Below are 17,732 nucleotides of genomic sequence, written 5' to 3'. Positions count from 1 at the left end.
GTGACCCCGGAGGACACGCCCCCCTCCCCATTGATGCCAGTGGATCCCAGTACATCCCAGTGCATCCCAGTGCATCCCAGTGCATCCCAGTGCATCCCAGTACATCCCAGTGCATCCCAGTACATCCCAGTGCTACCAGTGATAACCAGTACATCCCAGTGTATCCCAGTGATAACCAGTACATCCCAATGATCCCAGTGCTCCCAGTGCATCCCAGTGCACCCCAATGCTCCCAGTGATAACCAGTACATCCCAGTACATCCCAGCGCTCCCAGTGCATCCCAGTACATCCCAGTGCATCCCAGAGCCCTCAGTGCTCCCCAGTGCTCCCAGTGCCTCCTAGTGCTTCCAGTACATCCCACTGCATCCCAGTGCTCCCCAGTACATCCCAGCACCCCCAGTGCTCCCAGTGCTCCCAGTGCTCCCAGTGCTCCCCAGTGCCTCCCAGTGGCCCCAGTGCATCCCAGTGCTCCCAGTGATAATCAGGGCATCCCAGTGCATCCCAGTGCATCCCAGTGCATCCCAGTGCTCCCAGTGCTCCCAGTGCTCCCAGTGCTCCCCATTGCTCCCCACTGCTCCCAGTGCTCCCAGTGCTCCCAGTGCTCCCAGTGCTCCCAGTGCTCCCAGTGCTCCCAGTGCTCCCCATTGCTCCCCACTGCTCCCAGTGCTCCCAGTGCTCCCAGTGCTCCCACTGAATCCCAGTACATCCCAGTGCTCCCAGTGCTCCCCAGTGCTCCCAGTGCATCCCAGTACATCCCAGTGCTCCCAGTGCATCCCAGTGCATCCCAGTGCATCCCAGTACATCCCAGTGCTACCAGTGATAACCAGTGTATCCCAGTGCTCCCCATGCTCCCAGTGCATCCCAGTGCTCCCCAATGCTCCCAGTAATAACCAGTGTACCCCACTGCTCCCAGTGCACCCCAGTGCTCCCAGTGCATCCGAGTACATCCCAGTACATCCCAGTACTCCCAGTGCTCCCAATGCTCCCCAGTGCTCCCAGTGCCCTCAGTGCTCCCAGTGCTCCCAGTGCCCCCAGTGCATCCCAGTGCATCCCAGTGCATCCCAGTGCTCCCCAGTGCTCCCAGTGCTCCCAGTGCCCCCAGTGCATCCCAGTGCTCCCAGTGCTCCCCAGTGCTCCCAGTAATAACCAGTGTATCCCAGTGCTACCCAGTGCTCCCAGTAATAACCAGTGTATCCCAGTGCTCCCAGTGCTCACAGTAATAACCAGTGTATCCCAGTGCTCCCAGTGCTCCCAGTAATAACCAGTGTATCCCAGTGCTCCCAGTGCATCCCAGTGCTCCCAGTGCTCCCAGTGCTCCCCAGTACATCCCAGTGCTCCCAGTGCTCCCCAGTACATCCCAGTGCTCCCCAGTGCATCCCAGTGCTCCCCAGTGCTCCCCAGTGCTCCCAGTAATAACCAGTGGATCCCAGTGCTCCCAGTGATAACCAGTACATCCCAGTGCTCCCAATGCATCCCAGTGCATCCCAGTGCTCCCCAGTGCTCCCAGTGCTCCCAGTGCATCCCAGTGCATCCCAGTGCCCCCCAGTGCTCCCCAGTGATAACCAGTGCATCCCAGTGCTCCCCAGTGATAACCAGTGCATCCCAGTGCATCCCAGTGCTCCCCAGTGATAACCAGTGCATCCCAGTGCATCCCAGTGCTCCCCAGTGATAACCAGTGCATCCCAGTGCATCCCAGTGCTCCCCAGTGATAACCAGTGCATCCCAGTGCATCCCAGTGCTCCCCAGTGATAACCAGTGCATCCCAGTGCATCCCAGTGCTCCCCAGTGATAACCAGTGCATCCCAGTGACCCCCAGTGCTCCCAGTACACCAGTACCCCCTCATCACTCCAGTGCTCCCCAGTGCCCCCCCATCATTCCAGTTCTAACCAGTGCCTCCCAGTGCTCCCCAGTACATCCCAGTGCTCCCCAGTACATCCCAGTGCCCCCAGTGCTCCCAGTGCTCCCAGTGCTCCCAGTACCCCCAGTACTCCCAGTCTCACCTCGGGTTGGTCTCTGGGGGGTCTCAGCTCTCGCTCATGGCTCTGCCCCACACATGGACCTGGGGGGGGACAGGAATAGGGTCAGGAATGGGGATGGGAATGGGATGGGGATGGGATGGGGATGGGATGGGGATGGGATGGGGATGGGATGGGATGGGATGGGATGGGATGGGATGGGATGGGATGGGGATGGGGATGGGATGGGATGGGATGGGGATGGGATGGGGATGGGATGGGGATGGGATGGGGATGGGATGGGATGGGATGGGATGGGATGGGATGGGATGGGATGGGGATGGGGATGGGATGGGGATGGGGATGGGATGGGGATGGGATGGGGATGGGATGGGATGGGATGGGATGGGATGGGGATGGGATGGGGATGGGATGGGGATGGGGATGGGGATGGGATGGGATGGGATGGGATGGGATGGGGATGGGGATGGGATGGGATGGGATGGGATGGGATGGGGATGGGATGGGATGGGGATGGGATGGGATGGGATGGGGATGGGATGGGGATGGGATGGGATGGGATGGGGATGGGGATGGGGATGGGGATGGGATGGGATGGGGATGGGATGGGGATGGGGATGGGATGGGATGGGATGGGATGGGGATGGGGATGGGATGGGATGGGGATGGGATGGGATGGGATGGGGATGGGATGGGGATGGGATGGGATGGGATGGGGATGGGGATGGGGATGGGGATGGGATGGGATGGGGATGGGATGGGGATGGGGATGGGATGGGATGGGATGGGATGGGATGGGGATGGGATGGGATGGGATGGGGATGGGATGGGGATGGGGATGGGATGGGATGGGATGGGATGGGATGGGATGGGGATGGGGATGGGATGGGATGGGATGGGGATGGGATGGGGATGGGATGGGATGGGATGGGGATGGGATGGGGATGGGATGGGGATGGGATGGGATGGGATGGGGATGGGATGGGGGGTTGGGGATGGGATGGGATGGGATGGGATGGGATGGGATGGGGATGGGATGGGATGGGATGGGGATGGGATGGGATGGGATGGGGATGGGATGGGGGGTTGGGGGATGGGATGGGATGGGATGGGATGGGGATGGGATGGGATGGGATGGGATGGGGATGGGATGGGATGGGATGGGGATGGGATGGGGATGGGATGGGGATGGGATGGGGATGGGATGGGATGGGATGGGGATGGGATGGGATGGGATGGGGATGGGATGGGGATGGGATGGGGATGGGATGGGATGGGATGGGGATGGGATGGGGATGGGGATGGGATGGGGATGGGATGGGATGGGATGGGATGGGATGGGGATGGGATGGGGATGGGATGGGATGGGGATGGGATGGGGATGGGATGGGATGGGGGATGTGGGTTATGGGATGTTGGGTTATAGGTTCTGTGGGTTCCTGCACCACAACCTGAGGTTGTTTCGGTTCCGTTGCTGTCTGCGGGGGGGGGATGGGATCGGGAGCCCCCAGTGGCCCTATAGGGAATGGCACCGACGCAGCCCCTCCCCCCCCCCCCCCATGGTCCCTCCCCCCCCCCCCGTTCACCCCATGGTCTCTTCCCCCCCCCCCCCCATGGTCCCTTCCCCCCCCCTCTGTTCACCCCATGGTCCCTTCCCCCCCCCCCCCCCCGCCCCATAGATCCCATTGTGTTCTATTGGGGGTGGAACAAAGGACCCATTGATGGGGGGGGGAGGGGGGGGGAGAGGAATGTCCGGGGGGAGCAATGGGGGATGGGATGGGGGGATGGGAACTGGGGGATGGGGGGGGGGGGTAATGGGAGTCAATGGGAGTCAATGGGGGAGGCAATGGGAGGCAATGGGGGGCAATGGGAGGCAGTGGGGGGGGCAATGGGAGGCAATGGGAGGCAATGGGGGCAATGGGGGCAATGGGGGCAATGGGAGGCAATGGGAGGCAATGGGAGGCAATGGGGGCAATGGGAGGCAATGGGAGGCAATGGGAGGCAATGGGGGTTAATGGGGGGGCAATGGGAGGCAATGGGAGGCAATGGGGGGGGGGCAATGGGAGGCAATGGGGGCAATGGGGGCAATGGGAGTCAATGGGAGGCAATGGGAGGCAATGGGGGCAATGGGGGGTAATGGGAGGCAATGGGAGGCAATGGGGGCAATGGGAGGTAATGGGAGGCAATGGGGGCAATGGGAGGTAATGGGAGGTAATGGGAGGCAATGGGAGGCAATGGGAGTCAATGGGAGGCAATGGGGGGTAATGGGAGGCAATGGGGGGTAATGGGAGGCAATGGGAGGCAATGGGAGGCAATGGGAGGCAATGGGGGGTAATGGGAGGCAATGGGGGGTAATGGGAGGCAATGGGAGGCAATGGGAGGCAATGGGAGGCAATGGGGGCAATGGGGGGTAATGGGAGGCAATGGGAGGCAATGGGGGCAATGGGGGGTAATGGGAGGCAATGGGAGGCAATGGGAGGCAATGGGAGGGAATGGGAGGCAATGGGAGGGAATGGGAGGGTAACGGGAGGCAATGGGGGCAATGGGAGGTAATGGGAGGCAATGGGAGGCAATGGGAGTCAATGGGAGGCAATGGGGGGTAATGGGAGGCAATGGGGGGTAATGGGAGGCAATGGGAGGCAATGGGAGGCAATGGGAGGCAATGGGGGGGGGCAATGGGAGGCAATGGGAGGCAATGGGGGGTAATGGGGGGGGCAATGGGAGGCAATGGGGGCAATGGGAGGCAATGGGGGGGTAATGGGGGAAATGGGGGGGGCAATGGGAGGCAATGGGAGGCAATGGGAGGCAATGGGGGTTAATGGGGGGGCAATGGGAGGCAATGGGGGTTAATGGGGGGGCAATGGGAGGTAATGGGAGTCAATGGGGGCAATGGGAGGCAATGGGAGGCAATGGGAGGCAATGGGGGGGGTCAATGGGAGGCAATGGGGGTTAATGGGGGGGGCAATGGGAGGTAATGGGAGTCAATGGGGCCAATGGGAGTCAATGGGAGGCAATGGGAGGCAATGGGGGGTAATGGGAGGCAATGGGGGCAATGGGAGCAATGGGAGGGAATGGGGGATGGGGGATAGGATGGGGGGGATGGGATATGGGGTATGGGGGGGGCAATGGGAGGTAATGGGAGTCAATGGGAGTCAATGGGGGGGGTCAATGGGGATCAATGGGGGTCAATGGGGATCAATAGGGATCAATGGGGGTCAATGGGGGTCAATGGGGGGGGGGTCTCACCCTAGATCGGGTCCGGGCCCCCTCCTCTCGGCTCCGTTAGTCACGTGACAAACGCTCCCCCCTCCCCCCCCCCCCTTAGGGATGCTCCGCACGCTCTGGACCAATCAGAGCTCGAGCTTCGCCTGCATCCCCCTCAGCCAATGGGGAGCCGCGTAGCCCCCCCCCGATGACGTCACCGCGCTCCGCCTCCCCATTGGCTGCTATGGGGAAGGGGGCGGAGCGACCTCAGCTCCGTGACGTCACCTCTAGGGTTAGCCAATAGGAGACGGGGACGCGTTGACGGGCAGGATGCTGACCAATCACAGCGCAGGACGTCACAAAGGGGGCGGAGCTAAGCGAAGATGGCGGCGCTGGTGCTGGTGTCGGCGCTGGCCCCATTGCTATGGGGCAGCCATGGGGCACTGGACCTATGGGAGATGGGGGAGAGCAAATATGGACTGGAGATACTGGGAGAGCCGGTGATGGAGGGGGAGGTAACTGGGATATACTGGGGGGTAATGGGGTAACTGGGGTAACTGGGATATACTGGGGTAACTGGGGTTAATGGGGTAACTGGGGTAACTGGGGTTACTGGGGTAACTGGGGGTAATGGGGTAACTGGGGTAACTGGGGTTAATGGGGTTAATGGGGTAACTGGGGTAACTGGGGTAACTGGGGTAACTGGGGTTAATGGGGTAACTGGGGTAACTGGGGTTAATGGGGTAACTGGGGTAACTGGGATATAATGGGGGTTAATGGGGTAACTGGGGTAACTGGGGTAACTGGGGTAACGGGGGGTAATGGGGTAACTGGGGTAACTGGGGTAATGGGGTAACTGGGGTAACTGGGGGTTAATGGGGTAACTGGGGTAACTGGGGTAACTGGGGTAACTGGGGTAACTGGGGTTTAATGGGGTAACTGGGGTAACTGGGGTAACTGGGGTAACTGGGGTAACTGGGGTAATGGGGTAACTGGGGTTAATGGGGTTAATGGGGTAACTGGGGTTAATGGGGTTAATGGGGTAACTGGGGTAACTGGGGTAACTGGGGTAACTGGGGTTAATGGGGTAACTGGGGTAACTGGGGTAACTGGGATAACTGGGGTAACTGGGATAACTGGGGGTAATGGGGTAACTGGGGTAACTGGGGTTAATGGGGTAACTGGGGTTAATGGGGTAACTGGGGTAACTGGGGTAACTGGGGTAACTGGGGTAATGGGGTAACTGGGGGTAATGGGGTAACTGGGGTTACTGGGGTAACTGGGGTAACTGGGGTAACTGGGGTAACTGGGGTAACTGGGGTAACTGGGGTTACTGGGGTAACTGGGGTAATGGGGTAACTGGGGTTACTGGGGTAACTGGGGTAACTGGGGTTACTGGGGGTAACTGGGGTAACTGGGGGTAACTGGGGTAACTGGGGTAACTGGGGTAACTGGGGTTACTGGGGTAACTGGGGTAACTGGGGGTAATGGGGTAACTGGGGTAACTGGGGTAACTGGGGTAACTGGGGTAACTGGGATAACTGGGGGTAATGGGGTAACTGGGGTAACTGGGGGTAATGGGGTAACTGGGGTAACTGGGGTAACTGGGGTAACTGGTGTAACTGGGGTAACTGGGGTTAATGGGGTAACTGGGGTTAATGGGGTAACTGGGGTAACTGGGGTAACTGGGGGTTAATGGGGTAACTGGGGTAACTGGGGGTAATGGGGTAATGGGGTTTAATGGGGTAATGGGGGTAATGGGGTAATGGGGATACTGGTTGTACTGGTTATACTGGTGGTCCCATAGTGTGTGTCCAGTGCCCCCATTACCCCCATCCCCCCCCCAGCATCCCCCAGGGTCAGTGGTGCTGGTGTCATCCCGGTTCAAGCAGCGCTACCAGTGTCATGTCCCAGTTAAACCAGTAACGGAGCCGGAACTGGAACCAGTTCAGGTCAATGGCTCCAGTATCACCAACCTGCTGGCGCCAATGGGAACCGGAGCCTGTCTGGTGATGGTGGGTCCAGGTGTGGGGCAGAGTGTGGGGCAGAGTGTGGGGCACAGAGTGTGGGGCACAGAGTGTGGGGCACAGAGTGTGGGGCAGAGTGTGGGGCACAGAGTGTGGGGCAGAGTGTGGGGCAGAGTGTGGGGCACAGAGTGTGGGGCACAGAGTGTGGGGCACAGAGTGTGGGGCAGAGTGTGGGGCACAGAGTGTGGGGCACAGAGTGTGGGGCAGAGTGTGGGGCAGAGTGTGGGGCAGAGTGTGGGGCAGAGTGTGGGGCAGAGTGTGGGGCACAGAGTGTGGGGCAGAGTGTGGGGCACAGAGTGTGGGGCAGAGTGTGGGGCACAGAGTGTGGGGCAGGTTGTGGGGCAGGTTGTAGGTCACAATGTGTGGGGCAGGTTGTGGGGCAGGTTGTGGGTCACTGACCCCCATTGATCCCAGTTTGGTCCAGGCCAAGGACTGGTGGACGTATGAGCTCTGCTATGGGAGACACATCCGACAGTTCCATATGGAGGGTAATGGGATGGGAATGGGAATGGGAATGGGGGGTGGGAATGGGAATGGGGGATGGGAATGGGAATGGGAATGGGGAATGGGAATGGGAATGGGGGATGGGAATGGGAATGGGAATGGGAATGGGGATGGGAATGGGGGATGGGAATGGGAATGGGAATGGGAATGGGAATGGGGGATGGGAATGGGAATGGGGGATGGGAATGGGGGATGGGAATGGGAATGGGAATGGGAATGGGGATGGGAATGGGGGATGGGAATGGGAATGGGAATGGGGGATGGGAATGGGGGATGGGAATGGGAATGGGAATGGGAATGGGGGATGGGAATGGGAATGGGAATGGGGGATGGGAATGGGAATGGGGGATGGGAATGGGGGATGGGAATGGGAATGGGAATGGGGGATGGGAATGGGGGATGGGAATGGGAATGGGAATGGGAATGGGGGATGGGAATGGGAATGGGGGATGGGAATGGGAATGGGAATGGGGGATGGGGGGTGGGGGATGGGGGGGTCAGTTCCTTACTGGTTTCACCCTATAGGGTCAGAGGTCAAAGGTGACATCCTATATCTCGGTTATTACCATTCGGCCTTTGATTGGGACAATGAAACAGCAAAGGTTGGATCACGTGGGGCAGGATGTGGGTCACGTGGGGCAGGATATGGGTCACGTGGGGCAGGATATGGGTCACGTGGGGCAGGATGTGGGTCACGTGGGGCAGGATATGGGTCACGTGGGGCAGGATATGGGTCACGTGGGCAGGATATGGGTCATGTGGGGCTGGATATGGGTCACGTGGGGCTGGATATGGGTCACGTGGGGCAGGATGTGGGTCACGTGGGGCAGGATATGGGTCACGTGGGGCAGGATGTGGGTCACGTGGGGCAGGATATGGGTCACGTGGGGCAGGATATGGGTCATGTGGGGCAGGATATGGGTCACGTGACGCAGGATATGGGTCACGTGGGGCAGGATGTGGGTCACGTGGGGCAGGATATGGGTCACGTGGGGCAGGATATGGGTCACGTGGGGCAGGATATGGGTCACGTGGGGCAGGATGTGGGTCACGTGGGGCAGGATATGGGTCACGTGGGGCAGGATATGGGTCACGTGGGGCAGGATATGGGTCACGTGGGGCAGGATATGGGTCACGTGGGTCACCGTCTCCATCCCATAATAGGTGTTAAGGCACAACCGGCTCCGCAGGTATCACAGTCAGAACTATGTCAATGGGACCCAATGTGACGTCACCGGAAGGGCAAGAGAGGCGGAAGTCAGGGTGAGGATGGGGGAGGGGTACTGGTGATACTGGTGATACTGGTGATACTGGTGGTGATGGTGATACTGGTAATGGTGATGATAATGGGGGTGATTGTTGTGGTGGTGATGATGGTGGTGGTGACAGTGATGATGATGATGGGGGTGATGGTGGTGAGGATAATGGGGTTATGGTTGTGATGTTGGTGGTGCTACTGGTGATGATGGTTATGGTCATGGTGGTGATGCTGATAACAGGGGTGATGGTTGTGATGGTGATGGTGGTAATGGTGGTTACGGCTATGGTGGTAATGGTGGTGATGACAATGAGGGTGATGGTTGTGATGATGGTGATGATGGAGGTGGTGATAGTGATGAGCAGGGTGATGGTGGTGCTAGTGCTGATGATGGTTATGGTGGTGATGATGATGATGGTGATGATGGTTGTGATGATAATGGTTGTTATGGTGATGATGATGTGGGTGATGATGGTGATGATAATGGTGGTAATGGTGATGATGATGATGATGGTGGTGACGGGGGTGATGATTGTCATGATGGTGATGGTGGCTATGGGGTGATGGTTGTGATGATGATGATGGTTGTTATGATGGTTGCTATGGTGATGCTGATGCTGTTGATGGTTATGGTGTTGCCAACACCCCCCCAGTTCCTGTGTGATGAGGGTTCCCCTGACCGCCTGTCCCGCGTGGACGAACCCAACACCTGCACCTACATCCTGACTGTGCTGACATCGCGGCTGTGCCAACACCCGTCCCTGCGCCCGCCCCATAGCCCTGACCCACAGCACATCCGCTGCCATCCGGCCCTCAGCCCCACACATTACACCCAGTACATGGAGACCCAGAGATGTGAGTGACCCATAGGGTCATATGGGGCTGCCCCACACATTGGGTGCAGGATGGGACCCATAGGGTGATGTGGGGCTGCCCCACACATTGGGTGCAGGATGGGACCCATAGGGTGATGTGGGGCTGCCCCACACATTGGGGGCAGGATGGGACCCATAGGGTGATGTGGGGCTGCCCCACACACTGGGTGCAGGATGGGACCCATAGGGTGATGTGGGGCTGCCCCACACATTGGGTGCAGGATGGGACCCATAGGGTGATGTGGGGCTGCCCCACACGTTGGGGGCAGGATGGGACCCATAGGGTGATGTGGGGCTGCCCCACACACTGGGTGCAGGATGGGACCCATAGGGTGATGTGGGGCTGACCCACACATTGGGGGCAGGATGGGACCCATAGGGTGATGTGGGGCTGCCCCACACATTGGGGGCAGGATGGGACCCATAGGGGGATGTGGGGCTGCCCCACACACTGGGGGCAGGATGGGACCCATAGGGTTATGTGGGGCTGCCCCATAAGTTGGGTGCAGGATGGGACCCATAGGGTGATGTGGGGCTGACCCACACATTGGGTGCAGGATGGGACCCATAGGGTGATGTGGGGCTGCCCCACACATTGGGGGCAGGATGGGACCCATAGGGCTCATGTGGGGCTGCCCCATAAGTTGGGTGCAGGATGGGACCCATAGGGTGATGTGGGGCTGCCCCATAAGTTGGGTGCAGGATGGGACCCATAGGGTGATGTGGGGCTGCCCCATAAGTTGGGTGCAGGATGGGACCCATAGGGTGATGTGGGGCTGCCCCACAAGTTGGGTGCAGGATGGGACCCATAGGGTGATGTGGGGCTGCCCCATAAGTTGGGTGCAGGATGGGACCCATAGGGTGATGTGGGGCTGCCCCACACATTGGGGGCAGGATGGGACACATAGGGATGGTTGAGCCCCATTGGATGCTCTGGTCCATGTCCCTCCTCTTCCTCCCCATCAGCAAAGCCAAGGGATGAAGGAGACCAGGACAAGGATGGGGGCAACGAGGACAGGACCAGGGTGAGTATGTGGGGCTGCCCCATAGATCCTGCCCCATAGATGGGTTCCTGCCCCATAGATCCTGCCCCATGGATCCTGCCCCATAGATCCTGCCCCATGGATCCTGCCCCATAGATGGGTTCCTGCCCCATAGATCCTGCCCCATAGATGGGTTCTTGCCCCATAGTTCCTGCCCCATAGATCCTGCCCCATAGATGGGTTCCTGCCCCATAGATGGGTTCCAGCCCCATAGATGGGTTCCTGCCCCATAGATCCTGCCCCATAGATGGGTTCCTGCCCCATGGATCCTGCCCCATAGATGGGTTCCTGCCCCATAGATGGGTTCCTGCCCCATAGATGGGTCCCTGCCCCATGGATCCTGCCCCATAGATGGGTCCCTGCCCCATGGATCCTGCCCCATAGATGGGTTCCTGCCCCATAGATGGGTCCCTGCCCCATAGATCCTGCCCCATAGATGGGTTCCTGCCCCATGGATCCTGCCCCATAGATGGGTCCCTGCCCCATAAATGGGTTCCTGCCCCATAGATGGGTTCCTGCTCCATAGATGGGTTCCTGCCCCATGGATCCTGCCCCATAGATCCTGCCCCATAGATGTGTTCCTGCCCCATAAATGGGTTCCTGCCCCATAGATGGGTTCCTGCTCCATAGATGGGTTCCTGCCCCATGGATCCTGCCCCATAGATGGGTTCCTGCCCCATGGATCCTGCCCCATAGATGGGTCCCTGCCCCATAGATGGGTCCCTGCCCCATAAATGGGTTCCTGCCCCATAGATGGGTTCCTGCTCCATAGATGGGTTCCTGCTCCATAGATGGGTTCCTGCTCCATAGATGGGTTCCTGCCCCATGGATCCTGCCCCATAGATCCTGCCCCATCTCCCTCTCCCTCTGCAGGCTCAGGACCCATCCCCAGTGCCCACCAGTCCCCGCGTTACTGGTGAGTCCCATTGTGCCCCACACCCCCCACACCCCCCACACCCCCCACACCCCCCCCCCCCCGCCCCACATGTCCTGAGCTCTGCCCCATAGATCCCAACAGGAGGATCCAGTTCAAGGTCATCCGGAGCCTCCAGGACCTCCTGCAGTTCATGGAGGAGCTCAAGGGCAGCCCAAGGAGGGTGAGTGGCTATGGGGCTGCCCCATAGATCCCATCCCATGGGGGCTGCCCCATAGATCCCATCTCATGTGGGGCTGCCCCATAGATCCCATCCTATGGGGGGCTGCCCCATAGATCCCATCCTATGGGGGGCTGCCCCATAGCACCCATCCCATTGGTGTCTATGGGGGGCTGCCCCATAGCACCCATCCCATTGGTGTCTATGGGGGGCTGCCCCATAGCACCCATCCCATTGGTGTCTATGGGGGGCTGCCCCATAGCACCCATCCCATTGGTGTCTATGGGGAGCTGCCCCATAGCACCCATCCCATTGGTGTCTATGGGGCTGCCCCATAGATCCCATCCCATTGGTGTCTATGGGGAGCTGCCCCATAGCATCCATCCCATTGGTGTCTATGGGGAGCTGCCCCATAGCACCCATCCTATGGGGTGTCCATAGGGATCTGCCCCATAGAACCCATCCTATGGGGAGCTGCCCCATAGCACCCATCCCATTGGTGTCTATGGGGCTGCCCCATAGAACCCATCCCATGGGGGCTGCCCCATAGATCCTATCCTATGGGGCCTGCCCCATAGCACCCATCCAATGGGGGCTGCCCCATAGCACCCATCCTATGGGGGGCTGCCCCATAGCCCCCATCCCATTGATGTCTATGGGACCCCATCCAGGCCAAGCCGCAGGTGAGTGAGGATGAGGAGGCCGCGGCCTCACCTCCCCTGCCCCATAGTGACCCCTCTATGGGGCACAAGGAGGGGGCAGAGGAGGAAGAGGAGGATGAGGATGAAGAGGAACCAATGGGAGAGCTCAAGGAGGAGGTGAAGACTCAGATGGAGAAGGAGTTTGACAGCATCATCAATGAGGTGGGGCTGGACCCACAGATATGGGGCTGGACACACATATATGGGGCTGGACCCACACATATGGGGCTGGGACCCACAGATATGGGGCTGGACACACACATATGGGGCTGGACCCACACATATGGGGCTGGACCCACACATATGGGGCTGGGACCCACAGATATGGGGCTGGACACACACATATGGGGCTGGACCCACACATATGGGGCTGGACACACACATATGGGGCTGGACCCACACATATGGGGCTGGACACACACATATGGGGCTGGACCCACACATATGGGGATGGACCCACAGATATGGGGCTGGGACCCACAGATATGGGGCTGGGACCCACATATATGGGGCTGGACACACACATATGGGGCTGGACACACATATATGGGGCTGGACCCACAGATATGGGGCTGGACCCACAGATATGGGGCTGGGACCCACAGATATGGGGCTGGACACACACATATGGGGCTGGACACACATATATGGGGCTGGACCCACACATATGGGGCTGGACCCACAGATATGGGGCTGGACACACACATATGGGGCTGGACACACACATATGGGGCTGGACCCACAGATATGGGGCTGGGACACACACATATGGGGCTGGACCCACAGATATGGGGCTGGACCCACATATATGGGGCTGGGACCCACACATATGGGGCTGGACCCACAGATATGGGGCTGGACCCACATATATGGGGCTGGGACCCACACATGTGGGGCTGGACCCACACATATGGGGCTGGACCCACATATATGGGGCTGGACCTACACATATGGGGCTGGACCCACACATATGGGGCTGGGACACACACATGTGGGGCTGGACACACAGATATGGGGCTGGGACCCACACATATGGGGCTGGACCCACAGATATGGGGCTGGACCCACACATATGGGGCTGGACCCACAGATATGGGGCTGGACCCACACATATGGGGCTGGGACACACACATGTGGGGCTGGACCCACATATATGGGGCTGGACCCACACATATGGGGCTGGACCCACACATATGGGGCTGGACCCACATATATGGGGCTGGACCCACACATATGGGGCTGGACCCACACGTGTGGGGCTGGGACCCCCAATGTGGGGCTGGGACCCACACATATGGGGCTGGACCCACAGATATGGGGCTGGACCCACACATATGGGGCTGGACCCACAGATATGGGGCTGGACCCACACATGTGGGGCTGGACACACATATATGGGGCTGGACCCACACATCTGGGTCCTGACCCCCACGTGCCCCATCACCCACAGGTGGAGCAGGAGCTGCAGAGCAAGGGGATGAAGGGAGAGTTCGACCCCTCCGGAGCCTTCGGCCTCACCCGACTCATGCAGAGACTCCATAGGGAGGAGGAGGAGGAGGAGGAGGGTGAGGGGAGGAAGAGCAGATCTGTGGGGCAGGAGCTGACCCAGAGGGAGGAAGGTACAGAGCATCCTCATCCATGACCTTTAACCTTCATCCTCCATCATCCTCATCCTCCTCCATGACCTTTAACCTTCATCCTCATCCATGACCTTTAACCTTCATCCTCATCCATGACCTTTAACCTTTACCCTCTTCCTCCCCCTCCTCATCCTCCCAGGCCCCATAGACATCAATGTGATGACCTCGGGGGGGGATGAGGCCGAAGGTCAGTGGCTGTCGGAGGAGGACACCAAGAACCTCAAGGAGATCTTCATTAATGTGCTGGTCAGTGTGACCCATAACTGACCCATAACTGCCCCATAGCTGCCCCATAGCTGCCCCATAGCTGCCCCATAGCTGCCCCATAGCTGCCCCATAGCTGCCCCATAGCAGCCCCATAGCTGCCCCATAGGAGCCCCATAGCTGCCCCATAGCAGCCCCATAGCTGCCCCATAGCTGCCCCATTGCTGCCCCATAGCTGCCCCATAGCAGCCCCGTAGCAGCCCCATAGCTGCCCCATAGCAGCCCCATAGCAGCCCCAAGCTGCCCCATAGCTGCCCCATAGCAGCCCCATAGCATCCCCATAGCAGCCCCATAGCTGCCCCATAGCTGCCCCATAGCATCCCCATAGCTGCCCCATAGGAGCCCCATAGCTGCCCCATAGCTGACCCATAGCTGCCCCATTGCTGCCCCAAAGCTGCCCCATAGCTGCCCCATAGCTGCCCCATAGCTGCCCCACAGCTGCCCCATAGCTGACCCATAGCATCCCCATAGCTGCCCCATAGCATCCCCATAGCTGCCCCATAGGAGCCCCATAGCTGCCCCATAGCTGACCCATAGCTGCCCCATTGCTGCCCCAAAGCTGCCCCATAGCTGCCCCATAGCTGCCCCATAGCTGCCCCATAGCTGCCCCATAGCTGCCCCATAGCAGCCCCATAGCTGCCCCATAGGAGCCCCATAGCTGCCCCATAGCAGCCCCATAGCTGCCCCATAGCTGCCCCATTGCTGCCCCATAGCTGCCCCATAGCAGCCCCGTAGCAGCCCCATAGCTGCCCCATAGCAGCCCCATAGCATCCCCATAGCAGCCCCATAGCTGCCCCATAGCTGCCCCATAGCATCCCCATAGCTGCCCCATAGGAGCCCCATAGCTGCCCCATAGCTGACCCATAGCTGCCCCATTGCTGCCCCAAAGCTGCCCCATAGCTGCCCCATAGCTGCCCCATAGCTGCCCCATAGCTGCCCCACAGCTGCCCCATAGCTGACCCATAGCATCCCCATAGCTGCCCCATAGCATCCCCATAGCTGCCCCATAGGAGCCCCATAGCTGCCCCATAGCTGACCCATAGCTGCCCCATTGCTGCCCCAAAGCTGCCCCATAGCTGCCCCATAGCTGCCCCATAGCTGCCCCATAGCTGCCCCACAGCTGCCCCATAGCTGACCCATAGCATCCCCATAGCTGCCCCATAGCTGCCCCATAGCTGCCCCATAGCTGCCCCATAGCAGCCCCATAGCTGCCCCATAGCTGACCCATAGCTGCCCCATAGCTGACCCATAACTGCCCCATAGCTGCCCCATAGCATCCCCATAACTGCCCCATAGCTGCCCCATAGCTGCCCCATAGCATCCCCATAACTGACCCATAACTGACCCATAACTGCCCCATAGCTGCCCCATAGCTGACCCACATCTCCCCCCAGCTCAGGGCCCCCCCCGAGGTTCACCTCGAGCGTCGTCGGCTCCGGACCCTACAGGACAATTATCGCTTCGTGTGGCCTCCCCCCCCCATGGACCCCGAGGACCCTGACCTTTGACCCCCGACCCATAAGTGCTATGGGGCTGCCCCATAGCTGTGACCCTTAAATGCTCTGCTATGGGGCAGCCCCATAGCTGTGACCCATCAGTGTTGTGCTATGGGGCTGCCCCATAGCCGTGACCCATCAGTGCTCTGCTATGGGGCTGCCCTATAGCTGTGACCCATCAGTGCTGTGCTATGGGGCTGCCCCATAGATGTGACCCATCAGTGCTCTGCTATGGGGCTGCCCCATAGCTGTGACCCATCAGTGCTCTGCTTTGGGGCTGCCCCATAGCTGTGACCCATCAGTGCTCTGCTATGGGGCTGCCCCATAGCTGTGACCCATCAGTGCTCTGCTATGGGGCTGCCCCATAACTGCCACCTATCAGTGCTGTGCTATGGGGCTGCCCCATAGCTGCGACCCATAAGTGCTGTGCTATGGGGCTGCCCCATAGCTGTGACCCATCAGTGCTCTCCTATGGGGCTGCCCCATAGCTGTGACCCATCAGTGCTCTCCTATGGGGCTGCCCCATAGCTGTGACCCATCAGTGCTGTGCTATGGGGCTGCCCCATAGCTGCCACCCATCAGTGCTGTGCTATGGGGCTGCCCTATAGATGGGACCCATCAGTGCTCTGCTATGGGGCTGCCCCATAGCTGTGACCCATCAGTGCTGTGCTATGGGGCTGCCCTATAGATGGGACCCATCAGTGCTCCGCTATGGGGCTGCCCCATACATGGGACCCATCAGTGCTGTGCTATGGGGCTGCCCCATAGCTGCGACCCATCAGTGCTGTGCTATGGGGCTGCCCCATAGCTGCGACCCATCAGTGCTGTGCTATGGGGCTGCCCCATAGCTGTGACCCATCAGTGCTGTGCTATGGGGCTGCCCCATAGCTGTGACCCATCAGTGCTGTGCTATGGGGCTGCCCCATAGATGTGACCCATCAGTGCTCTGCTATGGGGCTGCCCCATAGATGTGACCCATCAGTGCTGTGCTATGGGGCTGCCCCATAGCTGTGACCCATCAGTGCTCCGCTATGGGGCTGCCCCATAGATGGGACCCATCAGTGCTTTGCTATGGGGCTGCCCCATAGATGGGACCCATCAGTGCTCCGCTATGGGGCTGCCCTATAGATGTGACCCATCAGTGCTGTGCTATGGGGCTGCCCCATAGCTGTGACCCATCAGTGCTGTGCTATGGGGCTGCCCCATAGCTGTGACCCATCAGTGCTCCGCTATGGGGCTGCCCCATAGATGTGACCCATAGAGTACTTGGGGGGTGTCTATGATGTGGGGCTGGGGTTTGGGGTCCCCCTTTGCCATTGGAGCCCTTTGACCCCCCCCATATGCTAATAAATGGGGTGTCCCATCCCCCCCCCCCCCGTGTTGTGTTCTCGCCGCAGCCAATCAGCATCAAGGGGGGCGGGGCCTGGTCTGCTGCTGGCCAATGGGAGCGAGGGGGGCGGGGCAATGGGGGGACGCAGCTGAGCCAGCGGGACACCCATAGGGGATAATGGGGAGCCCTATAGGGGATAACGGGGACCCCATAGGGGATAACGGGGAGCCCATAGGGGATAACGGGGACCCCATAGGGGATAACGGGGTCCCCCATAGGGGGTAATGGGGACCACCATAGGGGATAATGGGGACCCCT

The 17,732-nt window shown here is 59.8% G+C and overlaps 1 protein-coding gene across 3 annotated transcripts; it reads left to right on the top strand.

Moving 5' to 3' along the window:
* Positions 1-5,547: 5,547 nt before the first annotated feature.
* OS9 (OS9 endoplasmic reticulum lectin) lies at positions 5,548-16,188 on the top strand. Of its 3 annotated transcripts, XM_034071515.1 has the most exons (14): positions 5,548-5,697; positions 7,030-7,197; positions 7,634-7,697; positions 8,239-8,315; positions 8,878-8,976; positions 9,625-9,826; positions 10,813-10,871; positions 11,763-11,805; positions 11,898-11,986; positions 12,655-12,846; positions 14,135-14,303; positions 14,464-14,570; positions 15,983-16,110; positions 16,173-16,188. In XM_034071515.1, exons 1-13 carry the CDS (start codon positions 5,566-5,568, stop codon positions 16,094-16,096), a joined length of 1,515 nt encoding a protein of 504 aa, XP_033927406.1. In that variant the 5' UTR covers positions 5,548-5,565; the 3' UTR covers positions 16,097-16,110; positions 16,173-16,188. The 3 variants fall into 3 exon arrangements, with proteins under 3 accessions (XP_033927406.1, XP_033927405.1, XP_033927407.1); XM_034071514.1 differs by lacking the exon at positions 16,173-16,188 and having other exon boundaries at positions 15,983-16,159; XM_034071516.1 differs by lacking the exons at positions 5,548-5,697; positions 16,173-16,188 and having other exon boundaries at positions 7,092-7,197; positions 7,624-7,697; positions 15,983-16,159.
* The last annotated feature ends 1,544 nt before the right edge of the window (positions 16,189-17,732 follow it).

The sequence above is a fragment of the Melopsittacus undulatus genome, chromosome 21 (assembly GCF_012275295.1).
Source record: "Melopsittacus undulatus isolate bMelUnd1 chromosome 21, bMelUnd1.mat.Z, whole genome shotgun sequence".
In the NCBI taxonomy this organism is placed as follows: Eukaryota; Metazoa; Chordata; class Aves; order Psittaciformes; family Psittaculidae; genus Melopsittacus; species Melopsittacus undulatus.
Note: the sequence above shows the minus strand (reverse complement) of the source record. Positions and strands in the feature narration are given on the sequence as shown.

Coding starts and splice junctions, on each gene's coding strand:
- OS9 (XM_034071515.1), top strand. CDS start 5,566: ATGGCGGCGCTGGTGCTGGTGTCGGCGCTGGCCCCATTGCTATGGGGC. Junction 5,698..7,029: donor AGCCGGTGATGGAGGGGGAG/GTAACTGGGATA, acceptor TCCCCCCCCCAG/CATCCCCCAGGGTCAGTGGT. Junction 8,316..8,877: donor GGGACAATGAAACAGCAAAG/GTTGGATCACGT, acceptor ATCCCATAATAG/GTGTTAAGGCACAACCGGCT.